The 27,253-nt window shown below is 41.2% G+C and overlaps 3 protein-coding genes across 3 annotated transcripts; 2 read left to right on the forward strand and 1 right to left on the reverse strand.

Moving 5' to 3' along the window:
- The first annotated feature begins 434 nt into the window (after window positions 1-434).
- On the forward strand, window positions 435-8,302 carry LOC308413128 (EEIG family member 2-like). The gene is made up of 11 exons (XM_080907943.1): window positions 435-684; window positions 2,340-2,460; window positions 2,711-2,740; window positions 3,182-3,298; window positions 3,773-3,819; window positions 5,124-5,227; window positions 5,511-5,606; window positions 5,702-5,909; window positions 6,112-6,248; window positions 6,749-6,812; window positions 7,080-8,302. Exons 1-11 carry the CDS (start codon window positions 539-541, stop codon window positions 7,120-7,122), a joined length of 1,113 nt encoding a protein of 370 aa, XP_080764069.1. The 5' UTR covers window positions 435-538; the 3' UTR covers window positions 7,123-8,302.
- A 407-nt stretch (window positions 8,303-8,709) lies between these two features.
- Window positions 8,710-15,465, forward strand: prpf38b (pre-mRNA processing factor 38B). The gene is made up of 6 exons (XM_080907939.1): window positions 8,710-9,132; window positions 9,589-9,657; window positions 9,886-10,037; window positions 11,346-11,406; window positions 12,676-12,911; window positions 14,116-15,465. The coding sequence occupies exons 1-6, from the start codon at window positions 8,923-8,925 to the stop codon at window positions 14,771-14,773; spliced, it is 1,386 nt and encodes a 461-aa protein (XP_080764065.1). The 5' UTR covers window positions 8,710-8,922; the 3' UTR covers window positions 14,774-15,465.
- A 453-nt stretch (window positions 15,466-15,918) lies between these two features.
- Window positions 15,919-21,199, reverse strand: LOC308413057 (fibronectin type III domain-containing protein 7-like; the record flags this gene model as incomplete). Its single annotated transcript, XM_080907842.1, has 13 exons — window positions 21,109-21,199; window positions 20,756-20,965; window positions 20,360-20,620; window positions 19,639-19,899; window positions 19,253-19,513; window positions 18,534-18,803; window positions 18,179-18,448; window positions 17,640-17,900; window positions 17,272-17,532; window positions 16,906-17,196; window positions 16,490-16,726; window positions 16,353-16,406; window positions 15,919-16,202 (listed from the first exon to the last, which is right to left on the reverse strand). Exons 1-13 carry the CDS (start codon window positions 21,110-21,112, stop codon window positions 15,919-15,921), a joined length of 2,925 nt encoding a protein of 974 aa, XP_080763968.1. The 5' UTR covers window positions 21,113-21,199.
- Between the last annotated feature and the right edge of the window lie 6,054 nt (window positions 21,200-27,253).

A 27,253-nucleotide genomic window follows, 5' to 3' on the forward strand; every position in this document is an offset into this window, starting at 1 on the left:
CTCACTACTGATAGAAAGATAAGATAAGATAAAGGTCAGGTCAGGTTAAACCGTATACAGTCTGAGATGACATTGTTCCATGCATTTATTAACAACGTTTACATTTTAATAGTGCTAACTGCGGACAACTCAACTTTAAACCATCTTGTTTTGCATTTCCTCCTTTTGTCACATGCCACCTTCTGTTTTGTCTTTTATGGTCAGTGCTGACCCCCCACAAGAGGTGTTGCTGGTGTTGCCCCAGTGAGTTTCAGCCACACTGTAACAACTGTACCAATACCCACCTACACACGTTAAATTCGGGCTGTCGGCATTTCTTTTTTTTCCCTTTAACCTAGCTGTCCAATCACACCGCGGAATTTCCCTGGCGTCATTAATATTGTGTTTCAGTGGGTGGGAAGGAAGAGATTTGAACTTTGAGTCGTGTCTGCAGAGCAGCGACAGCTGAGTGAGCAGCAGAGACAGCTCGGAGAAAGTGTTCGGCTGTCTACCACCTCCACAGTTTCACCCGGATACTTGCGCTGCACAGTCTCACATCATGTCGTTTATTCTTATGAAGAAAAAGAGATTTAAATTTAAGGTGGACTTCGACTTGGAGGAATTGTCGTCGGTTCCCATTGTCAACGGAGTTTTATTTTGTAAAGTCAGACTACTGGATGGAGGTTTTGCTGAAGAGTCCTCCCGGTAAGATTTTTCTTATAATTTAATTTAGCTATTTATAGCAACAGGTCACTAGTTGTTTGGGAAGACTTTCATCAGTCAGGCCCAAATTCAGCTTATTTTTGACATCTGTTTGCATTTATTGCGTCGTGGTTGCTTCTTCGGTGCCTACAGCATTCCGCTGTATTCGTAGCTGACGTTTAGCTAACTCAACACCAGCTGTTCGCTAACTTAAACAACTTAAACTTACCTCAACGACAGTTGAAGACCTGTATGTAAGGAGGCAACAGAAAAGACCAGCAGAGTGATTTAACGCATTAAAACGAACACAGAGACTCTCGTTCGTCGTTTCAAGAGACAGATACTTTTTTTAAAATCTAACCCATATTTGTAAAGTTTATCTAAGCAATTGCTAAGCAACAACTGCTGTTAATTGTGTAGTGGAACAGTGAGACCACCGGTTGGGATATTAACAATAATGGTTAACATTGGGGTGTTTGTTTGTTTAATATAACACTGACTCTGGTTGAAACAAATATTTAAAGTTATACTTTCATTCATTGTTTTTCTAATGATTAAAAAAAAATACAAATCTACAGTAATCACGTGTCCCTAATTTATGGCAGTGAGAAGCCCCAGAACAAATTGTTGTTTTTTCAATTAAAAAACGCATGCTAGGTCATAGTCTCCTGGGACGCTGTTTTTTACTGTACGTTACTTTAATGAGTCACTCTGGAAAAACGGAGTCGGAAGCGCTGGCCCTCATTACTTTGCTATGGTAACTCTCCCTAAACTATTGTGTAAACACGGTATTCTTAAGTTTATCCTGCCTCAACCACTGCTTTTTATTTCCTGCTTCCTTTGCAAATAACCTGCAAACACTCTGTCTGTCTGTCTGTCTGTCCGTCCGTCCACCCATACATACCTTAAAAAAACAACAACAATAAAACAACTTTGTTCCCAAAGTTTGTAAAAGTTTTAGCTATCATTTATTTATTTGGCTGATTTTTCAGGTTTTGACTGGTGATCCTGTGCATGGAGCTTTTGTGTCTCAGTGATTGTAGATGTAATTGCTCGATAATAACTTGTCCAAACCATAACTTTCCTTTTTGGAAGATAGATAGATAGATAGATAGATAGATAGATAGATAGATAGAGAGTCTGCAATGATAGGATTGCATTCAGTTTCATTGCACATGTGGAACAACAATAAAGATGTGTTCTGTTTTATTCTACTGCCCAAAAAACTACCTGGCTATTTTTGTGGTTTTGAGAGCTGCTTTTAGAAGGACAGTATAAAAACTATTTAGAAGCATCTCATTATACTTCTTGAAAACCTGCATACAAAAATAAAACTGTGACATTTCCTAACATAAAAGAATGTGCTAAATTGATACGCATGTTTGTTACTCAATATCAGACTATTGCAGTTAAATATTTGCTGAGGATGAGTTATCTCAAGACATCATCTGATAGACAACGAAGGACAAGGGTTGGAAATTAGCAATAGCTATAAACTTTATATGCAGCACACCAGTTTGAGAATTGCGGAAGCATAAAAGGAGCTTGTTTACTGCTTGAATAAGTGCTAATCCTTTCTTCTCCACACATTTGGAAGCTATTAAGATACTGTGATATATCTGTATGTCCACTAGTGATTAAATCCACTTGTCTTACAGGGAGCCCGTCCAAGCCAACTGTGTGCGCTGGAAGAAGAAATTCTCTTTCATGTGTAAGATGAGTGCCAACGCTGGGACGGGTGTGCTAGACCCCTGTGTGTGCCGTGTGTCGGTGCGCAAGGTACAAAACCCTTTGTTTCTGTTTTGCTGACACAATTTAGAATGCACAGTGTGAGTTGTTCCATAGCCATAGTTCATGCAGTGAACAGAGACTTGAGTGTCTATTTACATAAGGTTAGAAGAACTGTTGTAACTTCAACACAGCAGTTCATTGTTGTTCACGGACTTTAGTTGTCCTGCAAAAACTTATAGAGGCAAGGAATAGTAAATAAACAGGCAAATGATGTGATATCACTTTTTTGTCATTTCAGGAATTGAAGGGTGGAAAAACATACGCAAAGGTAACACTTTTCTTCTAAAGTGTGTAGAATTGTTGTGGTGGAAAGAAATCTGCTTAATAACAAGTCTTATCAAACCTTTCTAAGATAACGATGATAACGAGGCGTCCTTCAGATGCCCTGAGAATTTTTTTTTTTTTTAATAGCTTGCAGTTTCTGGCTTTGGTCACTGATTGGGGGGAAAAAAAAGACTGACATGTTAACCAATAACTCCAATGAGGAGTTAAAGAATTAAGCAATCTTATTTCTCAAGTTTCCAAGATCCCAACTCATGCAGGTTACATTGTTTCCCATAACTAGACCTGCATTGAATTTCTGTGTTTGTAGGACTTAAATCTCGTGATCCTTTGTAAAAAATAAAATAAATAAATCTATATTTAAGGTATGTCAGCTGACTTCTAATCAGTTCAAACTTGTTGAGTTGTCACTTTTCACTCTGCACAGCTGGGCTTTGCTGACTTGAACCTGTCTGAGTTTGCTGGGTCTGGCAGCACAGTACGACGCTGTCTCCTGGAGGGATATGACACAAAGAACACCAGACAAGATAACTCAATTCTCAAGGTATGACAATGATGCAAGACACACAGCTTTAAAACAACAATAAATAAGATGGAAAGGGACCTTAAGAGTATCTATCACACTGGTCATGTGTTGTCACAGCTCAGTAGTTCACTCTTGTTTGTCTGTTCACATTAAGAAAACTAAGTGAATTTCTCAATAGACAAGAACACATATATATGTGAGGAAGCTGAATGTGTGACATACATTGGGGAAAAAGTGAGCGCCCTGAAAGCTGAGACAAGACATGTCTGAGCTTGTGACTTGTAAACTACCTGCACTGTGGGAATGAGGTTAAAATATATGTGTTCCTCCAGGGGCAAAGAGAAAGACATGCAATCAACTTTCTCAGAAAATCTTATTATATTAACCACACTTAAAAGATACCGTGTGAAACCAAACTAGAAAGCAGAAAGCTGTATGCCTTTGTATTCCTTTCTAAAGCTGCCAATCCTGTTGCTCTTGTCTCTGTCACAGGTTGTCATCACCACACAGCTTATGTCTGGAGATCCCTGTTTTAAAACGTAAGAGTGCTTCTTCAACCTAACATCTCACACGTGCAACTAAGAAATTCTTAAATTATCTTTTTTTTAATATATATATATATTTATTTATTTATTTAATTTTGATAAATACTCAATTTGGTTTGCATGCCTAACTGCAAAGCTTTACATTTGTGGTTGCAACGAAAGTCTGCTCCTGAGGTATAAACGTCTGCTTCTAACCTCAGAGGAAGTGCTTTCTTGACTTCCTGTCTGTCCTAAAGTGACACCCTTACACATGTTATCAGTAATGAGATCCAGAGAAGTAATGGCAAAGTACTTTGTAGGTAAGGCCTTATTGTTGTCTTATCTGAGAGCTAATGATGCCTCACCCAAAACATTGAGCTGCCCAACCTTAAGAGTGACCAATGGCTGATATGTGATCAGAAGCTTTATGTAGAACAGGTTTGTCGCAAATGATGTGATGTAACGTCGCACTCCTGGCAAAGACTGTACCATGTGCAAACATTAAGCTGCCTTTCTTGATATTTCTTTCCTGTTTCAGCTCATGCTTAGTGTAATAACACACAAGCTGTTGCCCTGGAGATGTCTAGAGCTTAGTCACCCACCCACAGAGTGTTACTCATTGTGTGTGTGTGTGTGTGTAGGATTTACAAAGCGGAGGAGAAAGGATGCTCTTTTTTTCACACTTTGTAGAACTCACGTTACTGTGCCTTTTGTTGTTTGTCAAACTAGAGGTTGCTCATAACTTGCTTATAACTAATACTAACCAGTGTGATCAAACAGCCAGTTGTTTATGAGTAAATGTGTTTGAATATTATCGTCAAAGCTACACAGAAAGTGTGTTTACATGGATGGTTGATATTTTGACTTGGCAGTAAAAGCACCAGCTGATTCCAGTAGGGACACACCAGCTGTGAAGCCAACATGCTTTCTGGCTGCATTTGTTTTTGAATTTGCCCTTCATTTTAATGTCATCTACATACGTAAAACATGCACTTTATACAGTTGTGGCAGAATATCTGCCCACCACAGACACACTTGCATAGAAACGCTTACCCAAAAGTATTCAGAAACCACTTATGTGTTATTTCCAGCTATAGTAGGTGTCTATGATAGCACAACACCAGCGACAGCTGTTCCAGCTGTAGCAAAAGGTGTCACAGTTGAATCAGTGAGCAACCCGGCAAGCTCACCTAGTCGTGAATTATCAATTCAGTAACCAGCTGTGGTTTCCATGCCACAATAAGCCAAAAGGTCTGATGTAGGGAAGCTTTGTTTACATAAGTTTTAATGAAGTTAACCAAAACCTGTGTTCCCTTTAGTCCCCCATCTACAGCCATGACTCTGGGGATCCCACAGGCAAATGCAGAGGGTCTACTTGAGGGGAGGAAAGGAGGAGACATGCACATATCACACTCAGTCTCTGGTACGTATATGTAGCTTATGGCAAATACCCTTTAATATTACTGGTCAGTTTCTTACAGAAACACAGATATTTTTTGGGAGACTGTAATGGGGTCGAATATGAAATCAATATTCCTTAATCATGACACTGGATAGCAGTAGCTGCATTTACGTTTTATCATGTTTTATCATGTTTTGTTATGTTTTGTCAATTATGATAGCAAAGCTATAAAAAATGTCTGATTTCTATTTAATTTACTGCAATTTATTATAATTTACTGAATACATCACTTTTTTTTTAACAGGGACTCCAGGAAAGTCTGTATCAGTGCCAGAGGAGCTGGTAACGTTTGGTCACTCTCGAACACCCAGCTATGCAAGTCAGCTGTCAAAAATTTCAGGTAGAAATACTGTGACACACATTTATTCACTTTAATCATTGGAAATGTTCTCATATTTATTTACTATATGGGTTTTTCCCCCTCACATGCTGTAGGTTACAGCTCAAACAACTCCAGTTTAACAGATCTGAGCCATCGGCGGAGCGGGTCAGGAGGTTCTGCCTCTACGGGCATCGGCAGCATCTTTGAACACAGTGATCAGCAGGTGGAGAGAGGAGAGAAGGAGAATAAGACTACTCCCCCAGTCCCAGCAACTTATCATCATACGTTTGACAGCCCTGCAATACATTTAAAGGCTCAAAGGTGATACAGACAGTTACTCTGACCTTGGAATAGTATGCTATTGATAAGATGGTGGTCTTTTGACCACTATTACATTATTTCCATGCTCTATTTAACCTGATGACAATGTATAGTATTTCCTAATTTATAAATGACATTTTTTTTTCTTGGTGTTTGAACCCTGTATTTGCAATACTGACCCATGTTTCTCTTCCCTTGTTAGACACCCAGTCAAGCAGAACTCTGTGGAGAATCAGCTGAAAAGAGTCGATGCGACCAGAGTGGATGCAGATGATATAATTGAGAAAATCCTCCAGAGCCAGGATTTCAGCCACGGATTCTTGGACTCCAGTGCAGAGGGTGTGTACTCCTGATCTTGGTGTGGAACATTTCCCACCATGTTGCAGATGGGATCAAGTTACTTTGAGGTGTCGCAACAGTGTAATGTCTCTAGGGGTTAATCCAAGTCCTTAAACCAATCTTGCCAAAGATGATTCATCTTTCATGAAGAATTGCATAACTTATCACAGTAATTCCATGAGGTGTGGTTTAAACTCACATCTGGATAGCTACCCTGTTACAAAGTCTTAGAGAGAGAAGAGTTGTTTGTTGTGTTGAGATTAAGAAAGGATGAGTCTCCCTGTTTATTGAGACAAATGTTGCACACATTTTTGTGTGGAAATGCATCCTCAAGTATAAACTACCTACCTCTGTTCCTGAAAAGATCTTGCTTGCCTAAAACTCATTTATTGGTTGATTTAACCTTAAAACAAGTGGGGCATTTTTTTTAAGCCCTGACTATAGGAGCTGATTTTCATTTTTCTTATTTCTAATGTGTATTTGTGTTTGTGTTGCTGCAGAGGAGGGGCTCAGCTTGTTTGTTGGTCCTGGAGGAAGTACAGCTTTGGGAAGCCAGCACATGAGGTGGGTTTGATTATGTAACCATGGGTTGGGGGTGCAAGACACCAGACACCAAACATTTACTATAAATATGGGCAATTAGAAGAAGGCTAAATAAGGGTTCTGATAAGGACTCTGTGTATCTGCTTTATACTCTGTGTAACTGGTCTTCATGTTCTATACTTAAGGGGCACATTTTCATGATAAAAATCAGATCTGCCAGATCAGATGGCGATCCTTATATTGTGTGTGTTTTCCTGTCCTGTAACAAACTGCGGCATTCTCTTTCAGGGTCGCAATTGGAGCCTTTGAGCAGGTGGTCATCAAGCGCTAGGCTTTGGAAAGCACGTGTCCCCACAAAGGGTGCTGTATTATTCTGATGCAGAGGCCAAAGGATTGAACAGTGGCTTTACCATCAGAACTTGCACCATCTCATTCCAAGGGAGATCTAATTTCTCTTATGCAATCACTCTCCAGCTGATGTGCAGCTTAGCCAGGACAGCCCCCTAGTGTTCAGGAAGTGGAGCTGAAGGCCACGTTATTGAAACGTTTTGCAGACTGAGATAATTGGTGCACTGATCTTCTTGTCCTCTTTGGAAAAAGTAAGACATACTGTAAGTCTTCTGCTTACCCCACTTAGTGGCATTTTCATGCTGGGGTTTTCATTTAAAAAAATGCTTAAAATAATTCCACATGTCCGTTAGATGTCTTTGGTACAGCTGTGATTTTTTTTTTTTTTTTTTTAATTCACTTGAAGTGACAAGCCAAAATGTCTGTCAGTGAGTTTGTTTTGGTTTTGGTATTTAAGCTGCAAAAACAAAAGAGGGTTGTGGAAGAAATATGGCATATGACTGTGGGTTAAAGAGGGTTTTTTCCTCTCTCTCATTTTTTTAACAGGTGTTTTCTGCAAGAAAGGTAAACTTTTGACATCTGTGAAAAGGATTTTATCTAAATGTAGATTCCAGACAATTGCACACCTCTACCTATGTAAAATCTAAGTATTATAAAACTGACAATGGTTATAGTTGGTTGGTTGGTTGGTTATTTATTGTGGTTATAGTAAGATTTTATTTTAATAATTCATGCTCAATACAAATGAACACCTTTCTTCATCTGGTTGTGATGAAGGGTTACAGCATTGAAAATATTGACATTAATACAGTTAATTGTGTGTGGATGTTAAGTTAATCAGAATCATAATAATAACAATAATAATACTAGTAATATTTTTTTTAGTCACAAATTTGTTTTACCAAATTAAAGATGTACAATGCTTAATGTATATTTTGCTGCCAAATATACATCTTTTTACAGCATCTGTATCAGTATGTCATTCTGACAACCCGCTGGTTATCATCACATGCACATATCAGTTTATAGAGATTAACTGTATATACACTCAGTCAGTTTGTTGACATTTTCCTGCATTTATTGTCAACTTTTTTTTTTTTAAATAGAAACTTTCCAGAATTAAAATTTTTATCTAGTATTTGTGCTTCATTTCTAAATCCTAGTGCAGAAGAGTGTGAAAGACAGCCACATTTCAACAAAATAATTAAAAATGAAAGTAAACACTGAAAGAGAAACCTCGATGGATTTTGTGTCTAAATTCTTGAAATGTGCACGCCAAAACCATATATATTTTAAAAAAGAAAAATATAAAAAAAAAAATTGACGATGCTGCTTCCGGTTTGGGGAAAGCCTTTTCAAAATAAGAATTCGCTAACGACATTCACACGAATACCAACAGAAAGCTTACGTGTTTTGAATTAGTTATACCTGGATATAATTGTAAAACCACATCTTTTAAAACCGCATTTGTTTGACCTGTCAAATATAACTTAAACCATTCCTGCGAGCTTGCATGCTTTTATTTTAAAAGTTAAACGCGCTGACGTATCAACGTCTCAGGACAGCAGCAGTGCACCACAATCGTCACACTTCCGGTTCCACCTCGCAGTACTTTAGCTACACCGACGGCGGGAAGTTATTATCATCAATTTAACTACATTTCACCGAGGATTAAACAGGCAAATTTATTAACGGTCGACAGTTCACTACCTAATGTTGATGGATCTGTAGCCGGATATACGCAAAAATTAAAGAAAGCATAGCGGTGGTGGATTCAGCTAACATGGCTACCGTCGGAAACCAGCTACCAACGCAGGCCGTTAGCAAGCCTACATCTGGAAAACATGGAAACGTACTGCCCCTGTGGGGCAACGAAAAGACTATGAACCTTAACCCAATGATTCTTACCAACGTGCTGTCTTCGCCGTATTTCAAAGTACAGCTTTATGAGCTAAAGACCTACCATGAAGTTGTGGACGAAATCTATTTCAAGGTAACGATAACAATAACATCCGCTGATGCTAACCCGCATGCTAGGTTAGGTAACCACGTCCAGTTTAGCTAGCAGGGTTGTAGCAGTGTACAACTGTCGTAAAGTAATAAGCGCAGCGGGGAGGGCAGGGTTTATATAATAATTCCCAATGCAGGCGAGGGAAGCTGGTGTTGTCGTGTTGTACAGCACAGTATGCGTATAACTTTGAATTACTGTTAGTTAAAGAGATTATTAACATTATTATATCAATTAAAGTGACCTTAATTGCCTTCCGTCGTTAACGTTAGAACTACTCCACTTGAGTTTGAGACCCGTTGATTGGGCATATGTTAAAGAAATATTAGGAAAGTAAATCTCTGTCGTTGTTTTGATAATCCCTTGAAGTCATAGAGTTGATTGGTGTGTGTGGGTTTTTTTTTTTTTTCAAGCGGTTTGTGTTTGTCTGTGTGCCTGCAGGTGACTCACATTGAGCCCTGGGAAAAAGGAAGCAGAAAGACTGCAGGCCAGACTGGAATGTGCGGAGGGGTAAGTGAGAAGTACGTGCTTTTTGTACTCCCCACCTTTCCCCTTTTTCTGTGCCAGGATGAAGGATGGCTGCTTGATAAAGTCACTTAATCTGATCTGTAAACTGGTGAAATCAGTTGTGCACCATTACATAAGCTATAATTCACTGCACTTCCACTGGTGAGTTTAATAGTTTTGTGGCAATGTTGCAAATTAAAGTTTTCATTTAAACTTGTCTTCTTTCGCTAGGTACGCGGAGTAGGCACGGGTGGGATTGTTTCTACTGCTTTCTGTCTTCTATACAAACTGTTTACTCTCAAGCTGACTCGCAAACAGCTCATGGGCCTGATTACACACACAGACTCTCCGTACATCCGAGCCCTTGGTTTCATGTATATAAGGTATGTGTTATAACTCACTACAATTTTTTTTCTTATTTCAGAGGACAGATGAGTATGACTGAGATTTAGGACGACATAAAAAATCGAGCTCATTTTGAGATTAAAGTCGAAATGTAGACATTACAGTTGTGGTTTCAAGCCAAACAACTGCCCCAGCTCCCATGCCTTTTGTTTGGATGAGTTAGTGAGACAACTTGATCAGCTGTCTTATTGTGTCTTGTGATATAACATAACCATGGATATCCTTGCATCTTTGCACAAATCTGACCAACTTTTCCAAGTTTGTGTGTGTTGTTGCCTGCACCTTCTCCTCAGCATTCTTAAACTTATCAACACACTGTTTATGTGCCAAAAGATAATATTTTTCCTTGTAACTAAAACCATTTCACTAACTCATCAACATTAGACTTTAATCTCAACAATAGTATTTCGGCTTTAATATCAAAACTTTTTTTCCTTAACATGGCCCTAATGATCCGTAGATACATCATTGCAATTTAAATCATCATATTGTTTAGAAAAGTTTTCTTTGACCATCTCCAGTTTGCCTAAAAATAGTATAATCCAAAATATGGAAATGTATAATTAAATGAAAACTATATTATACACATTTAAGTTATAATTAGAATAACAATATTCCAGTAATTTTTTGGTACAACTTGTAATAACAAGAGTCCTAAAAAGGAAAGTACATTTTAAGAATTTGATGTTATAAAGTATTCTGCAAGTTTCTTTTGCATTATTGTGAACTACAAGTATATAATACTCAAAAATTGTATTTTGCAGTGTGAATTTATTTATTAGTGTTTGCTGAAATATGGACAATCTATTTTGAATTTTTCTCATAGGTAAACTGGACATTATTCAGATATGTTTCCATGTAGTTACAATTTATTTGTAAAAATATAATGCTTTTAACTGTAACAGTTTTTGAGGTTTACATGTTCACAAGTACACAAAACATGTTGGAAGTGGGATTATAGACTATTAATAAAAATAAAGATGTGCTTGTTTACACGAATAAAGCTAACAAAGGTTACTTTATATGCAAATCGGAGATGATCGAGCAGAATGGCTGTGATGGTTTGAGATGGAGTGATGTAAAGTTTTTGTTTTGTTTTTGTTTTAGACCATCATGAGCATTAGTAATTAAAATCTTAATAAAATTTTTAAATAAGTTAGTGAAGCAATATGACTAGGCAATGTTTTGTTTAAATAATTACCTCAAATGTGTAAAGCATGTTGCTCCTGTAAAAGATTAGCTCAAAACGCTAAACTTCTGTGCTTGTGCTCCCTTTCCTGTCTCAGATACACTCAGCCCCCAACAGATTTGTTTGAATGGTATGACGGCTTCCTGGATGATGAGGAGGTATGTCACCTCGGGTAATAATTTCATGTTTCTTTCTCCTTCTCCTTGAAATGCACAGTTGAACGTCACTCATAAAAAGCTGTACTCCCCCACCCACCCCCTTGTGATGCTCATAGCTGATTTTTCACCTTTGCCTTCATTTGGCTTAATTGTCCCCAGTTTTTGTCCTCTAAACCTGAGTAGCTAGGTTACTTTTGCTCACTGCTCTGCTGCTGATTTTTATCGGGGTAAGTACCACACGTGATGCCGAGTAAATCTTTTAGTCACTGTAATTTTAAGGCATGCCCTCTGTTTTTTGACAAGCTTTTGTAAGGACTTGTTGCACAAAACTACATTTGGGATAAACCGCAATTGGAACACTGGCAAGAAATAAACACTGTGTTATTTAATGCATGTAAAATATTTGCTTACGTTAATTATTTTCATATTTAGGTGAAATCTAATTTTATCCCAGGCTGTGCAACCAGGCCTCCTCTGATGTTCTTTTGCATTATATTTGAATTGAATAATTCTGAAATTCTACCCAACTGGTTAATTCCCCTGTTTTTTTCTTTAGATGCCCATTGTGCAGCAGGTGAATTGGATATTGTATCTCAGCACTGTTGGTTTGCGTGAGTGCAAAGTGGCTGTTCTCTACCATATAAAATTGATAACTATTCAAATGGTGTGCACTTACCTACCTGCTCCAATCTGTGCTTACACTGTGGGCAATTTTTATTCTCTTTGAGCGTTCATTATGCTTTTGGGAGATTGAAGAAGGAAGCTAAAGCTTCTTTCTCTTTTTTCCCTTTAGCACAATGACAGTGTGCCCCAATGTTTCACTCTTTCTTTCCTTCATATTTAAGTTAAAGTTATAGTTTATAGTTAAACATTAGCACTTTTTTGAAGATGCTGTCAAGGATATGAAGGATGGGCATTGCGTCGTATAAATGTACTGACTTTTGCTGCATAATTAAAGCTCACTCTGCAAATACAGACACAAGGAAATAACAGACAGGTTAGGTGAGACCAGACTTTTAAGATATTCAGAGCTGTGTGTCCACTATTAATAAGTAAGGCCAGGCACATTTGATTGGTTTTTGGTCTTTGATGAGAGATTAAGCTAGATGAACAGAGGTGAAGGTTCAGTGCTTGGTCATCACAAATTGCTTTTCGATGTGAGGCAAGATTGGAAAAAAAAAAAATATATTTGTCAATGTACTAAATTTGTGTGCTAACTGAGTTTTTTTTCTTTTTCTTGCTTTATTTCCCCCCACCATTTGGTTTTAGGAGCTCGACGTAAAAGCAGGAGGTGGTTGTGTGATGACCATTGGAGAGATGCTGCGCTCCTTCCTGACCAAACTGGAGTGGTTTTCCACACTGTTCCCCCGTATCCCAGTGCCTGTGCAAAAAGTTATTGACCAGCAAATAAAGGCAAGGCCACGGAAGGTACCTCAGAAGGAGACGCAAGAGGACGAGGACGGGTTTGCAGAGTCGGGAAGGCAAGGAGAACGCCGGCGCTCCAGGTAACGGCAGTGATTCAGACTAAGTGTTTCTACTGAGCTGTAGACTTCTCGGCAGGTTATAGCTTTCATGGAGCAATAAACGGGACAGATTTAACTCCTGCAGTGTGTGAGCTGTTGACTTGTTTTCATGTTAACTTATTTTTCTGCCCCTTAGGTTGTTTTTTTTTTTTTTTATAACTAAAGAAAAAGAAAACGTCTTTCTTATTATTTCTCTCTTTAATGCCAATTACTAATAAAAGCATTTTAACAGTATAAATTGTCAAAATTAACTACATATAAAAATTGTAATGTTCACAAAGGAGGTTTTTGCTTTCCACAAGGACTTTGATCATGAAATGTTATATAAGCTCAAAATACACGAGACACGTTTGTTAATTAAATGGCTAAAAGTAACAGAAAACATGCAAACCTCTGTTAAACAGGTAGAACAGTCTCTTACCTTTAACTTTGTATAGACCAGTCATGCATGTGCATAATCAACAATAAAGGGACATTATTGGGTTATGAAAAAACCAAGGGATAGGTATTAAAGATGTTCATGGTATATTTGTAGTCTGAATGGACACATCAGATATAAAAAAATTGCGGATTTAGAAGAAAGAAGGATTGCATAACTGAACTGCCACAGGACTGAAGGAGCTCCTTTGATATTTAGTGGGGCATTTAGATTTCATTAGTCTGTCCTTGTGTGTGTCTGACTTGCCAGAACAGTGTGTGTTGTGTGTTTTAAAGAATCCATGTTGCCAAAAAAAAAAATCCGATATGCACAATAAAGTTAAAATAGGTCATATTATTTAAATCTTAAGAATATGTATACGGTATGTGGAGGGTATTTTGCTGGGGTCCAAGCAATATATGTGTACTGGGAAATGGGGAGGTCTCCTCTGACACCCCATAATGATCTCACCATCTCAGATAACTTTGTTTACCACTACTGTCGGTGACATCAGCCTTTGCTAATGCTGACATGCCCATGGAAACAGACACTGCACTATAAATAAGGCTACGTATTCTGCATATGAAACATCCTCATCTGTATATCAGTTTCAAATATCTGAACTCTGCCATGACTAAAAATACCACAGTCTTTTTAAAAAAAAGTTGTGTGTCAGTTAAATGTTAAAACGTAAGAGTTTGGAATTGTGCTCGTGTGGTTTTGTTTTTGAAGTAAATGGTTCTAAGATGATTCTGTCGCTGTTTCCAGGACACCCAGGCGGACACCGAGCCCCCGTAGGTCGCCCAAACGGTCCAGGAGCAGGAGCCACCATCGCGAGAGAGAGCGCCACGGGCCCAGCTTTGATCGAGAGCTGGAGAGAGAGCGTGACCGGCAGAGGAAGGAGAGGGAAGGCAGGGACCGAGACAGGGAGAGGGGGGACAGAGGGGACAGGGAAAGGCGACGCTCCCGTAGCGCGGACAGAAACCGAGAGCGCAAGAGAAGCCACAGCGGTAGCCGGGACCGTAGGAGCGAGCGCAAGGAGAAGGAAAGGGACGGCGGGGATGACAGGAGCAGGAGGAAGGACAGGGATCACCATAAAGACAGAGGCACTGAGAGGGAGAGGTCCAGGGATAAGAAGAGCAGGGGAGAGACTGACGACCGCAGGCACAAGGACGATAGGGAAAGGCACAGGGACGAGAGGAAGGCCAAAAGGTCCAGCCGGAGTCGAAGCAGAGAGAGGAGACACAAAAGTGGGGCAGAGGAGAAGAGCAGGAAACGGGAGCGCAGCCACAGCAGGGAGAGGGACAGGGAGAGAGATGGAGAACAGCGCTCTCACAAACGCAGTCGCAGCAAAGAGAGGAGCCACCATCAGCGAGAGTCCAGCAATGACCATAGTAGACATAGAAGCAGTCCGAGCATCGAGTAAATGCTGCCTTGCAGCAATATTACTTGTGTTTTTCCTCCTCTTTTTCTATATTCGGCTGTCTGCTCTGTCACTTGTGCTAAAAAGAAGGAACAGTTGCACATCGGACATTTGGATTTGTCGTCTATGGCTGATGTTGCTTTATGTTTTTCCGCTATTTCACTCCCCATTAGACCATCGTTAGTCTTCACTTGAATTCTGGAAAGTGGAAAAAAAAAGGCATTTTAATTTTCTATTTTTTGTTTTGATTTGTTTTGTTGTCCCAGAAAGATGGGGGTTTGTACATAATTTCCAAGGCTGTCTACACGCTGCACACGGGCAGAGTTGGACTTCCTGCTGGGCCGGATGCCTTCAGTGCTATACTATCGCCATGTAGATTACACGATTCATGAAAAATGACTGTAATTACTTTCAGCCTGTGCAAAAGACCACATGTGGTTACTCTTAAAATTTGTCTGGTATGCCTCTGTACACAAATGGTTGAAGTTCAACACTTAACATGAAGGCCATGTGGCTCAGCTAAAGCAGAACAGTTCTGTCCGTGATCACGTGTAGACGTCCTGAGAGCGTTTTAATCCTCTCAAATGCGGTCCGCAAAGGGTAATTTTTACAAAACACACTTGAGCCCTGCTTGTGTTGTGTTTCAGTTATTGCTCTGTTGCATTTTGTTTTCTAATAAAACACTTTAAAAAAAAAAGAAGAAGAAAAAAGCAACGGGTCGTTTGTACAACTCACACGTACACATAAAGAAGCTGAAAGAAAATATTTTCATTATTTTATTAGAATGTAGTCTGAAAATTATTTGCATGTTAAATACACATTTAGCAATGATGATAATTTACAAAATGAGAATTAAAAAAGCAGGAGGAACATGCAACTTCAACCAGCAGTAGACATAAACCCATCTTTATAAAGAGTTTTTAATATAAGCATGAACTGGAGGACAGAGCCTTTTATTCTAAAGACAACTACTTTATTATCAGTGGTGAGGCTAATGCTGAATGCATCTCATGGTACACGAGCAGAGCAACCCACATTAATTCCCACAATCTAATGTGCTTGTGTATTGTGTGTTAAGGATTTGGCATCTAAAAGTGGAACCATTTTTAAAAGGAGAGGTGTGGAGGCCTCAGAAGTGCCTTTTCTGTTTACTGTGGAAGCCCGCTCTCTGTCCGCACACATACGGGCTCAGACTCTGGCCCACTAGCGTCTGCGTAAATGGCCAGCACAGAGATGCAGTAGGTGGCGTTTGGTCTCATATCAGTGAGCATGATGCTCTCCCCGTACACCGTCAGCTGCTGGTGCTCGTGGGACCTGCTTTGCTTTATAACCTGCAGGCTGTAATAAGAAGCACCCTCCACCTTAGACCATGTGATGGAAATGACTGTTGATGTTATGTGTGTGACATCCAACACGGGAGCTGAGATGCTTCCTGATGGAGAGAGGGAAAAAAAGTTCTGAACAGAGTCCCGGAGGACTTAGAACTTCAGAGTGTGATGAAGCTGGTAGACGTGGAAGTTAATTCTTATAAAGCTCTAAAATCAAAACTAAATAGAATAAAATCCAATGAATGTAAACTCACCATTCAGTGACATCTGTTCTTGGAGATCTCTTCTCCTGCGTGCGTGCGTCACCACTAAAGACAGAAGATCAGTTTAGATCTTAATTATTCATTTTTAAACTTGTCTTAATTGTCACCACAAAGCTACTGAACCGTACTTTTTGTGACATTTATTGCTTCACTTTCTCCAGCGGCATTGCTGGCGGTGATCGCGAGATCGCTGGAAGCGATGTTGGACAGAGAGCAGGACAGCTGTGCAGTGCTGCACAGCTGGACCTTTGGCGTTATGCTGTTGTCATACACCGTGTAGTTGATGGCAAACACTGAGGCGTTCCACGAAACTGTGGCAAAGGAGCTGTTTCCAGCGTACACCACACCCGATGGTGGACAAGGAGCTGAGAGAGAGAAATGGGATTTAAAGAAGTTCATTCATTTTTTTATTTAAAAAGAAAGAAAGAAAGAAAAAAAATACAAATAGCTCATATGATTACCAGTTACACCAGATTTTGTGAGGACACATGAAGCACCTGTGTAACTGCAGTGAACAACAGCTCAAATCTGGGGTGTAATCTACCTGTTGTTCCATAAACAGGCATGGATGTGTCGCTCATGCCTGCAGCATTCCTGCTCTTCATTGTGGCGCTGTAATTCGAACTGCAGACGAGAGGAAACTCAAAGTATGTCACATTTGTCCAATAGGAAGAAAGCTCGAACAGGGCCTGGCTGTCTCCCAGCAGACTTCCTTTCAAAGTGAGCATGTAACCGGTGTTGCCACAGGTAATCTGTTTCCAGCTGAAACGCATCACCTCGATCTCGTCCTGCATTGGGAAAAGCTGCACCTCAGCAATAGCTGGTGGACAGGGAACTAAGAGAGGAGGAGTCAGTAACAGTAATGTGAAAAGTTACTCAGGGTTTGACGAATATGAAGCTCCTTTTTTACCTGCTTCAATCTGCACAGGATCACTGAAGGAGCTGTTGCATGTCCCGTCTGAGGCCTGGACAGAGAAATTGTAAACAGTTCCGCAGTCGAGGCCATTGATAACACAGCTGGGGTTTGTGCTGTGACAGTAAAGCATGTCTTCATTTCCAGCCTGAGCACAGCCGTAGTAGTCTTTAGCTGGTCCACTGGGAGTCCACGTCAGCGTCGCGGACTGATTGCTACACTGGTACGTAACTGAGAGTCCACTTGGCTGGCAAGGACCTGGGTAAAAGGAGCAATTAAGATGGTGTAAGTCTTAGAGTGCTAATATTAGTTATATTCTTCAGTCATTTTTGGTACTAATATCATACAAGTCCGAAAACAAATACCTGTGTTCAGTGTTACATTCTGACTGGCTTTGCTGGAGCAGTTCTCATGGCCAGCTGTCACAAACACAGTGTACTGCTCATCACAGTGGAGCTCTGATAAGCTGCAGTTTGTGGAGCTTGTGTTGCAGGTATGCGTGTGTCCATCTGCAGCCTCAGCGACAACGTGGTAGGTTTCAGCACCTGGAGACGGAGTCCAGGACACCACCGCCATGTGATGCTCACAGGCAGCGTTCACACTCACGTCTGTGGGTGGACAGGGCTCTGTGGAAAAAGACGAGTCAACATAAATACACAAAGGCCAGGTGATGGGTTTTTAGTTACTTAGATTTAGTAGCTTTTAATTATCTGTATCTGCTGTATTTAAGCTATGATTTTGGCTGTATTACTAAACCACTTTGTTGGGGGGGGGTTTCTTGCTAATTTATTTAAAAAATACTTGTCTACTTCCAGTCTTTAAGCTGAGGTAAGCTGCATATCTGTTAACTTAGAACTTCCAAACTTGATGCACTTTTTGACAGAAAATAAACATGAAGACGTACCCATGCTAACTTTGGAGGGAGGACTTCTCATACTGCTGCAGGCGTCCGATGAAGCAGCTACGCTGATGGTGTACTGAAGGCCACACTGTGCTTCCAGGAGGGAGCAGCTGGTGCCGGTGTTATTGCAGGTCAACAACGTGTAATCACTGGCTTCTGCTGCAGCAGTGTACACAGTGTTTCTCTCACTACCCTCCATGAGATCCCACATAACAAGGATGGAGGAGTTGTGACACTGGGGGACAGCAGTGATAGCAGAGAGGGAGCAGGGGGCTGAGAATGAAGCAGATGTTGATAAGTTCAGACTGTGGCACGAGTAATTAACTGAAATGAGAAAACACAGCTCTTACTGAAGTACCTGTTTCCAAACTGATGGGGGCACTGGGCTGACTCTCACACTCGCTGTTTTTGGCCAATACGCTGAAGTTGTAAAGCACACCACAGGCCAGGTCTTTCATCTCACACGTCATGTTGGTAAAGGTGGTGCAGTTGGCTCTGTAGTCATTTCTACCTACAGCTACACCGGACACAGTGTAGCTGTCTGCCCCGGGAGCATCAAGCCATGATATCCAGGCAGAGTTGGTCACACAGTCAACGCTGCCCATGATCCCCTGGGGCTGGCAGGGAGCTAAAACACATAAAGTTGATTTGGTGATTGGTTGGAAGGATCCATGCAAGCCAGCGTAGTTTGTCAAGTGTTTTTTTTTCTTTGAAGCTTGAATTTAAAATCCTTCTCCTCTTATACAAGATCTTGAATAATTAGGCTCCATCTTATTTTGAAGACCTTATAGTTCCACAGAGCACTTCGCTCTCAGACTGCAGGTTCCTAGAGTATTTAGAAGTAAAATGAGAGGCAGAGCCTGGATTTAGGAGACAGACACCCTGTCTGTTTAATATTAGGCTTAAAACTTTCCTTTCTGGTAAAGCATATAGTTAGGGCTGGATCAGGTGGCCCTGAATCCTCCCTTAGTTATTACACCTAAGCTGCTGGGGGGCCACTATATATATAAAGTGCCTCGAGGTGACTATTGTCATTTGGCGCTTTAGAAATATTGAACTGAACTGAAGTTGTCTAACCTGACTGGATGCTCTGGGTCTGACTGTGCACGCTGCGGCAGTGTTCTCTGACAGAGGTCACCTGGACTGTGAAGGTTTTTCCACATGTGGCATTGCTGCTGAAACATACAGTGTTTGTGGTGTTGCATAACTCGCTTTCGCCATTCTCAGCAGCTAGTGAAACCAAGAAGTGGTCAGCATCTCCGATGGCTTCCCAAGAAACTGTCAGATCGTTTGACGAACAGTCGACCTGGGTGCTCACGTTCTGAGGCGGGCAGGGGACTGAAAACATGACAACAGTTTGAATACACAGCTGAATGCTTTAAATTGCAAACATTTGATCGCCTGCACAAAATTCATATTTTAAAAGTGCTTTAGGCTCTGGTCACTGGTGTTGTTTCTCTTACTTGAGTTGAATTTCAGAGGCCAGCTGGGGACGCTAGAGCAGCTGTCACCCATAGCTACAACGTGAACGGTGTAGAGGCTGCCACAGGTGAGGTTGTTGAGGCTACAGCTAAGGCCAGCGGTCTGACAGCTGTCATTATTAACATGGCCACTGTGGGCCATGACTGAGTACTTTACAGCACCCTGACTGGAAGCCCAGGACACAACAGCAGTGTTGTTAGCACAATCCATCACCACTGAGACGTCAGTGGGAACACAAGGTACTGAAGATAAAGCAGACACAACAAACAGGATCAGTCACTCAGTGTGGAGAGCATCATGAGCAAAAACCTCAGTATACAGCAAAATGATTACTACTGCTACACAACACCTTAACTATGCTGACTTTACATATTTAAAAGCACAGACTGTAGAAATAATAAAGCTTGTGTCCATCCCCTCACACCATAACTAGACATTGTCACACTTTTTCCTTGTTCAGGCTTCCTATGATTGGACAGCCTCCCAGCACTGACTAGATGCTTGGAGACCAGCAGAGGAAAAGTGGGAGTCTCAGAAAGGTTTGTTTGCCCAGTAACCACAAAAACATGTCACTTTCCTCACCTTTAAATTCTAACAGAGAAAAAAAAATCCTTTCAAATATGAAAACAGAATTAAGAAATGAAGTTTAAATATAGCAATGAAAGCCTGCGTTTCCTGCTCTAGTAGCCATGCAATCCTCACCTGATTGCAGACTTGTGGCTGGACCGGAGGTGACGTCACACTGCTGGTTGGAAGCTGTGACGGAGACAGAGAAGTTCTGTCCACACATCAGGTCAAGGAAGCTGCACTTATTAGTGTCTGACATGCACATTTTTGACACGCCGGTGTCAGTCTGCATGGTGGCTGTGTAGACATCTGACCCATTACTAGGCTGCCAGGTTACCACAGCAATACTAGTAAGACAGTCCTGGCTGGCGGAGACTCCGATGGGTTTGCATGGCCCTGGTATAAAAACATATAAACTCAGATTAGAGCTCACTTCTCCATTATGTGTGGTTGGTCAAAACTGTGTATCTGAACAGTACGCACAGGTCTGCACAGAGACTGAAGCGCTCGAGTTTCCAGGACAGTACCAACTGTGAGGTGTGATTTTGATGCTGTATTTTTGTCCGCAGGTAAATCCAGTGAAGCTGGCTGTGGTCATGTTAGTGTTGAGACTGACTGACTTGTTTCCCGCCTCAGCGTAAACCGTGTACATCTTTGCCCCACTGCTGGCATCCCAGCTCAGAGACACCACTTTCATATCACAGTTCACAGTGGCAGACAAATTCTGGGGAGCACAGGGGTCTGGAAAGAAACAATGATCTGATAATGTTTCTTTTACTTGTGCAAATTTCTAAGAAAAACTGTAGAAACTGCTGAACAATTACAGACATGAGATGATGTATTCTGACTTCATTTCACTTTGTTTTCATTTGTCAATATCATACCCATGTGGATGATTGAGCTGTTGCTCGGCAGACTGGTGCAGTTGTTGCTCTTTGCTCTCACTACAACACTGTACTCCTCCCCACAGTGCAGGTCGCTCCAGGTGCAGGAGGCGGTATTGCTTATGCAGCGGTGAGTGTGGCCGTCGAGGCCAGTGGCTACAGCAATGTATGTTTCAGCTCCATCAGTTGGCTGCCAGCTGACGGAGCCCACGTCAAACCCACACTCTGCGTCAGTTGCCAAACCCCTTGGTATACATGGAGCTGTGTCCCAAAAAGGAAAACAAAACAAAACAGTCAAAACATAAACGTTAAAATAATTTGCATATGATGTAGAAAAAGTCCCACCAGTTTTGAAGAAGGTGGGACTGCTGGGGATGCCATTACACATGCTGCCCTGTCCTCGAACAGTGACATTAAAGTCCTGTCCACAAGGCAAAGAGGCTCTTAGAAGCGTTTGGTTTGTGCTGTAAATCTTCACGAATCCGTCGCTGCCGCTCACTGTAACTAAGAAACTCTCAGCACCACTCGCCTCTTGCCAGGAGATCTTCATCTCATCGGACTCACAGAGCACCTCAGCAGAAACATTTGTAGGTGGACATGGCTCTGTAAAAAGAGAGAAAAGAGTTCAAATCTTCATTTTTTACATCATAGTTGATGAAAACTAGGTTTAGTTAATTAAAACAAAATAAAAGCTAGACTTTAGAAAGAAAAAACATTAAAAATATAGAGGAAATTCTTAGCTTTAGGCTTTGTTAATTTAGTAAAAGCTGTTATGGCAACTTGCCCAATGAGGCTTTGATGGACATGTTTACTGGCACTTTGGTTGACTCCCAAGACTGTGAGTCAACTGCCTTTAAAACATTCTGTGTTTTTATTGTAATACATGTGCCAAATCTTGCCTCTCACATATGTCCTCCATCTAAATGTTTAAAAAGATCAACACAGATATAAATACGCAAACAAGCAAACCCACTCTGGAAAATAACTGAAACTCATCTGAAGGTCAAAATGAAATTAAAATAAAAAATAATTAGACAAAAAACGAATGCAAAAATAATAACTCTGCCAGTAAAGATGTCCGATTAATCTATAAATATTTCGTACTTTAAACTTCAGCGTCTGATTTAAAGGGACTGTGTATCCCTGCATCCTGTTTTTACATGTAAGCCTCTAAACTTTTTGTAAAGAGGGTTGTACGATATAAAAATACAGTTTTTATTCCCGAACTTATTTTTACGTGATTAGAGTAATGAATATCTTCAACTCTAAAATGAACTTTAAGTATCAAAATCGACCCTTTAGAGTCTTATTATGTAAAAATGTTCTATGACTGTTTTACTGCTGTTGATGCCTTAAGATTGACATGTTTGGAGGAAATCCCATTTCTTCTTTCCTACTTATTGCTAGATTATTGAGTCTGCTATGCATGCGGTTTTATAAGATCATTACTTGTTTTATATTTAAAATATATATTCAAATGTAAAATAAAATATATCATATATTTACAATGGGAACAGTTTCAGTGAGAATCTCCACTGTTGTGTAGCTGAAACAAGGGATTTTCTGTACTTTACAGTTTGGTCTCAGGAGTACCTGTGTGGATGAACACGGCACTGCTGGGTTGGCTACAGCAGCCTCTGTTGTGGCCTGTAACAGTAAAGTTATACATCTCTCCACAGTCCAGACCCGAGAACTGACAGCTGGAGGTCACTGAGTCACACGTTTTCTCTTCCCCTCCTGACGCCTTGATGGCGCTCGCTGTGTACAGTTCAACATTAGACCTCTCTTCCCAGGATAGGACAGCAGTACGGGAGCTGCACTGCAGATTGACAGCTACTCTCTGAGGAGGACAAGGACCTGAGGAAGATGTTTATGTTTGTTTTATTGTGAGCAAATGAAATCAGCAGCAGCCATGCATGCACATTACCTGTAAAAGCTCACTCACGTGTGGTAAAGTTAGACAGTGTCTGTGTGCTGAGGCTGCACTGGTCGTTGCTGGCGTTGATGCTGAGACTGTAGGTTTCCCCACAGCTTAAACTTGTCATGTTACAGCTTTCCTGCTGAGTTGTGCACAGAGTTTGAAGACTTCCACCAACGACAGCCATCAGGGAAATGTTAGTTGTGCCATAAGTGCCGTTCCAGGACACCAGGACTGCATTGTCAGAGGTGCAGTTGACTTCCACTGTCATGTCTCTGGGCAGGCATGGGGCTGAGGAAATATAAATATATATAAATATATATATATAAAAATATAAATAAATCAAGGTTCCCAAATGAAAAAAAAACACATCAGATATATATGCTGAGTGTTTCTTTACCTGATGTAAGCGAGACCACTGAGCTGTCAGAGCTGTTGTACTGCTGTCCTAACGCCTTGACCCAGACACTGTACACTGTACCACACATCAGCCCTGAGACCACACAGGAGGTGTTTGCGCTCATACAGGAGGTGTAGTGGCCATTTTGGTTGTCAAAGTAGGCAACATAACCCAAAGCGAGGTCACTCTGCTGCCAGGATGCAGTTGAAGTAAGCTGTCTGCATGACATGCTGGCTTGAACATTAGTAGGTGGACACGGCTCTGAATGAAGAGAAAAGGGTCACATTTAAACGCTCACTCTGGAAACACAACCTGTGCATCACTTCTGATGGATTGACAAACCTGTCACGAGGCGGTAGGGTGCAGAGCTCACAGTGTTGTTGCATGCCAGGCTTTGTGTCATCACAGTGATGCTGTAGGTGTGGCTGCACTGCAGAGCAGTCAGGGAGCAGTGTGTGTTGCTGGTGTTACAGGCGACTGTCAAGTTTCGGTCACTCACAGCCTGAACAGAGTACGACGCAGCACCTCTCGCTGTGTTCCACATCACCCGGGCAGTACTCAAGTTGTAGTGGATGGACACATTTGTAGGAACGCAGGGCTCTGGAGGGAGAACAAGTTAAACGGTCTGAACTGTGATGTAAATGAGACAAAAGGTTTGGCTGAAACGAGCACCTGTGGTGAGGTATCCTGTCATCTGAGAACTGCTGTTACAAGTCTCTCCAACAGCCTTCACAGTGACGTTGTATTCCTCTCCGCATCGCAGAGGCCTCGGCTGACAGCTGGTTTGGTTGGTGGCGCAGCTGGCTGTGTGTCCTGAAGAAGCTGTGAGCACAGTAATGTAGAGCACAGCTCCATCGCTGGGCTGCCACGATATGTTGGCAGAGCTGCCCCCACAGTCGTAAATCACTTCAATATTGCTTGGCTCACAAGGTCCTGTGGGATCAAGAATAATATCAAGTATGGTAACTCTTTACAACAAGGGACACAAAAACTTGGTTACTAAAGAACAAGTGATGAGTCATGAACGAGCTGGTAGTTAATGAGATTTTCATCAGCAGTTTCTTAATAGCTTCCCTAATAATTTATACAAGATAATTATTCACTAAAGACATAAAGAATCTATCTGTTTATATAGCTATTATTGATTTTTGGCTCTCTTCCCGGCATGTCTTTGTTCTGTCTTCCTCCCCACACCTACCAAAGTTGTGGCAGATGGCCCCCGATGATGAGCCTGGTTCTGCCGGAGGTTTCTTCCTACTAAAAGGGATTTTTCCTTCCCACTGTCACCAAAGTGCTAACTTATAGGGTTTTATTTGCTTGTTGTTATTTGCTCTGTATTATTGTGGGGTCTTTACATCACAGTATAAAGCATGTACCTTAAGGCTGCTGTTGTGATTTGAGGCTATATTAATAATATTGAAATTAAAATAATCCATAGGTAATGAGGAACTTCACTATTAAGAGACCACTTAGTAAGATGCTTCACTACTTGTGGCAACACAGAAAGAGTAGCTAATATTGAATTGATCAGTAACGAGTAGTTTGATGCCACGTTGTGTGGGGTTTTCATTACCTGATGTTAGAGGGACCACTATGCTGTCAGAGCTGTTGTACTGATGTCCCAGGGCTTTGACCCAGACGTTGTACACCGTGCCACACATCAGCCCTGAGACGACACAACTTGTATCCGTGTCTGTGCCAACACAGAAAGTGTCGTGTCCACGCTGGCTGTCGAAGTAGGCAACATAACCTGCAGCAAGGCCACTCTGCTGCCAGGACACCGTTGCAGTGGGTTGCCCACAAGACACATTGGCTTGAATGTTTGTGGGTGGGCAGGGTTCTGAATTAAGGGAAAACAAACACATTTAGTTATTAAAATGCACACATGTACATACGTGTACACATGTTCCTTCCTGATTTGACTACTAACCTGTCATAAGGAGGGAGGCGTCAGAGATCTGACTGTCACAGGCCTGGTTTTTAGCCGTCACAGTGATGCTGTAGGTCTGACTGCATTGTAAACCAGTCAGAACACAGTCAGTGTTTATGGTGTTACAGGTTAAACTCAGGCCTTGCTGTGTCACAGCTCGGACAGAGTATGAGCTTGCACCACTCCCTGCACTCCACTGCACCTTGGCAGCACTCACGTTATAGTGAAAGTTGACATTCATAGGAACACAGGGCTCTGGAGGGAGGAAACATTATAAAAGTTAGAATTTTTGAAAGTAAAAAACTCCCCCTGTGTTAAAAGCTACTGTATACTCACCTGTTGTGATGGTGGTGGGGACACTGGAAGGACCAGTATATCCGGGGTCCACTGCTTCCACAACAACAGAGTATTCCTGTCCACAAACCAGGCTGTTAAGATGACACGATGTGCCCAAGTCACTGCAGTTGGAGCTGTGTCCGTTAGCAGACGTGGCCTGGACCATGTATCCCGTGTTTGCTGCAGTATTACTCCAAGTGACCAGAGCTTTAAAAGTGGTACAATTTAGCTCAGCTGACACATTGGTAGGAGGGCATGGGCCTAGAAATAGAGAGAAGCACAACTTGGAAGCAGATATAGAAAATGAGGAAATGAATGGTAAAATTTAAGTGATAGTTTGAGATTAAACCACAGGTTTATGTGCTATTTAATCCATATACAATCTGCAGGGCTTTAATGTAACATCATGGGTTTATAGACTGTCTCTTGCAGTAACACCTGCACTATGTGCCAGTCTATGATGTTAGTAACAAGCTAAATGAATGTGCTGTTAGCATTTAGCTTCAAATTAATAAAATAAACACAAATATCTTCTTATTGTAGTGCAATTAAGAAGAGACTAAGTATATTTCCCTAAATGTAACTGATTTTTGAAAGATGTACATAGCGTGTGTACCTGTGAGCTTCTCTATAGGAGTGCTCCACTCGCTTATACAAACATTTGTGTGTCCCATCACTGTGAAAGTGTAGAGTTGACCACAGCTCAGGTCCAGGAAGGAACAGCTGCTCTGGGTGGAGTCACAGGTGGAGTTCACACCTGAGGCAGACGTAGCCTTAACAGTGTAATTCTGTTTTGTGTCACCTTGGTTCCACTTTACTGTAATGACGCTCGAGCTGCAGTTTTGGTCAGTAGTCGTGTTCTCAGGTTTACATGGAGCTAAAAGTGGTTTGGGGGGGGGAGAAGAAGCAGGTTTACTCAACATATAACAAATTATGTTTTGCTAAATGTCTTGGATTTAAAAGACCTGCACTCACCTGACTGAACCTTGTAGTCAGAGCCAGCAATGACGTTGCAGTGAACAGAAGAGGAGGTGACAACCACCTGGTAGACTTTTCCACACTGCAGGTCACGGATGGAGCAGGAGTCGGATGTCGAGTTACAGGAAGCTCTGTGATCATCTGTGCTGCTGATGGCCCAGGCGGTGTAGTTATCTGAGCCCGGAGTCTGAGACCAGCTCACAGTCATCATGTTGGTGTTACAGTCCAACTCTGCCACAACATCTTTTGGTAGGCAGGGAGCTACAGGGGAGCGTCAAAAACATAATGATACTATACTCTACATACAACAGACAAGCTGCCAAGGTGATTTGATAGGCTGGGAAATAAATAAAATTAAATGTTAATCCTTGAAAGGACCTCAAAAATCCATATTTTCGTGGTTCTCGGGACCAAAAACGGTCCCAAGTCCTTTCAAGGTTTTATAAACTGAATTTTTTGTATCACCAACTTAATTTGTTCTCATAAACCTCTGTAAAAAAAAAAGAAGAAGAAGAAGAAGAATTACACTGTCAGGTTTAAAGTCCGACTGGGATGCTTATCAACTGATCTGAGCTATTTTCAG

This window comes from Rhamphochromis sp. 'chilingali', assembly GCF_963969265.1.
Source record: "Rhamphochromis sp. 'chilingali' genome assembly, chromosome: 16".
Taxonomy (NCBI): Eukaryota; Metazoa; Chordata; class Actinopteri; order Cichliformes; family Cichlidae; genus Rhamphochromis; species Rhamphochromis sp. 'chilingali'.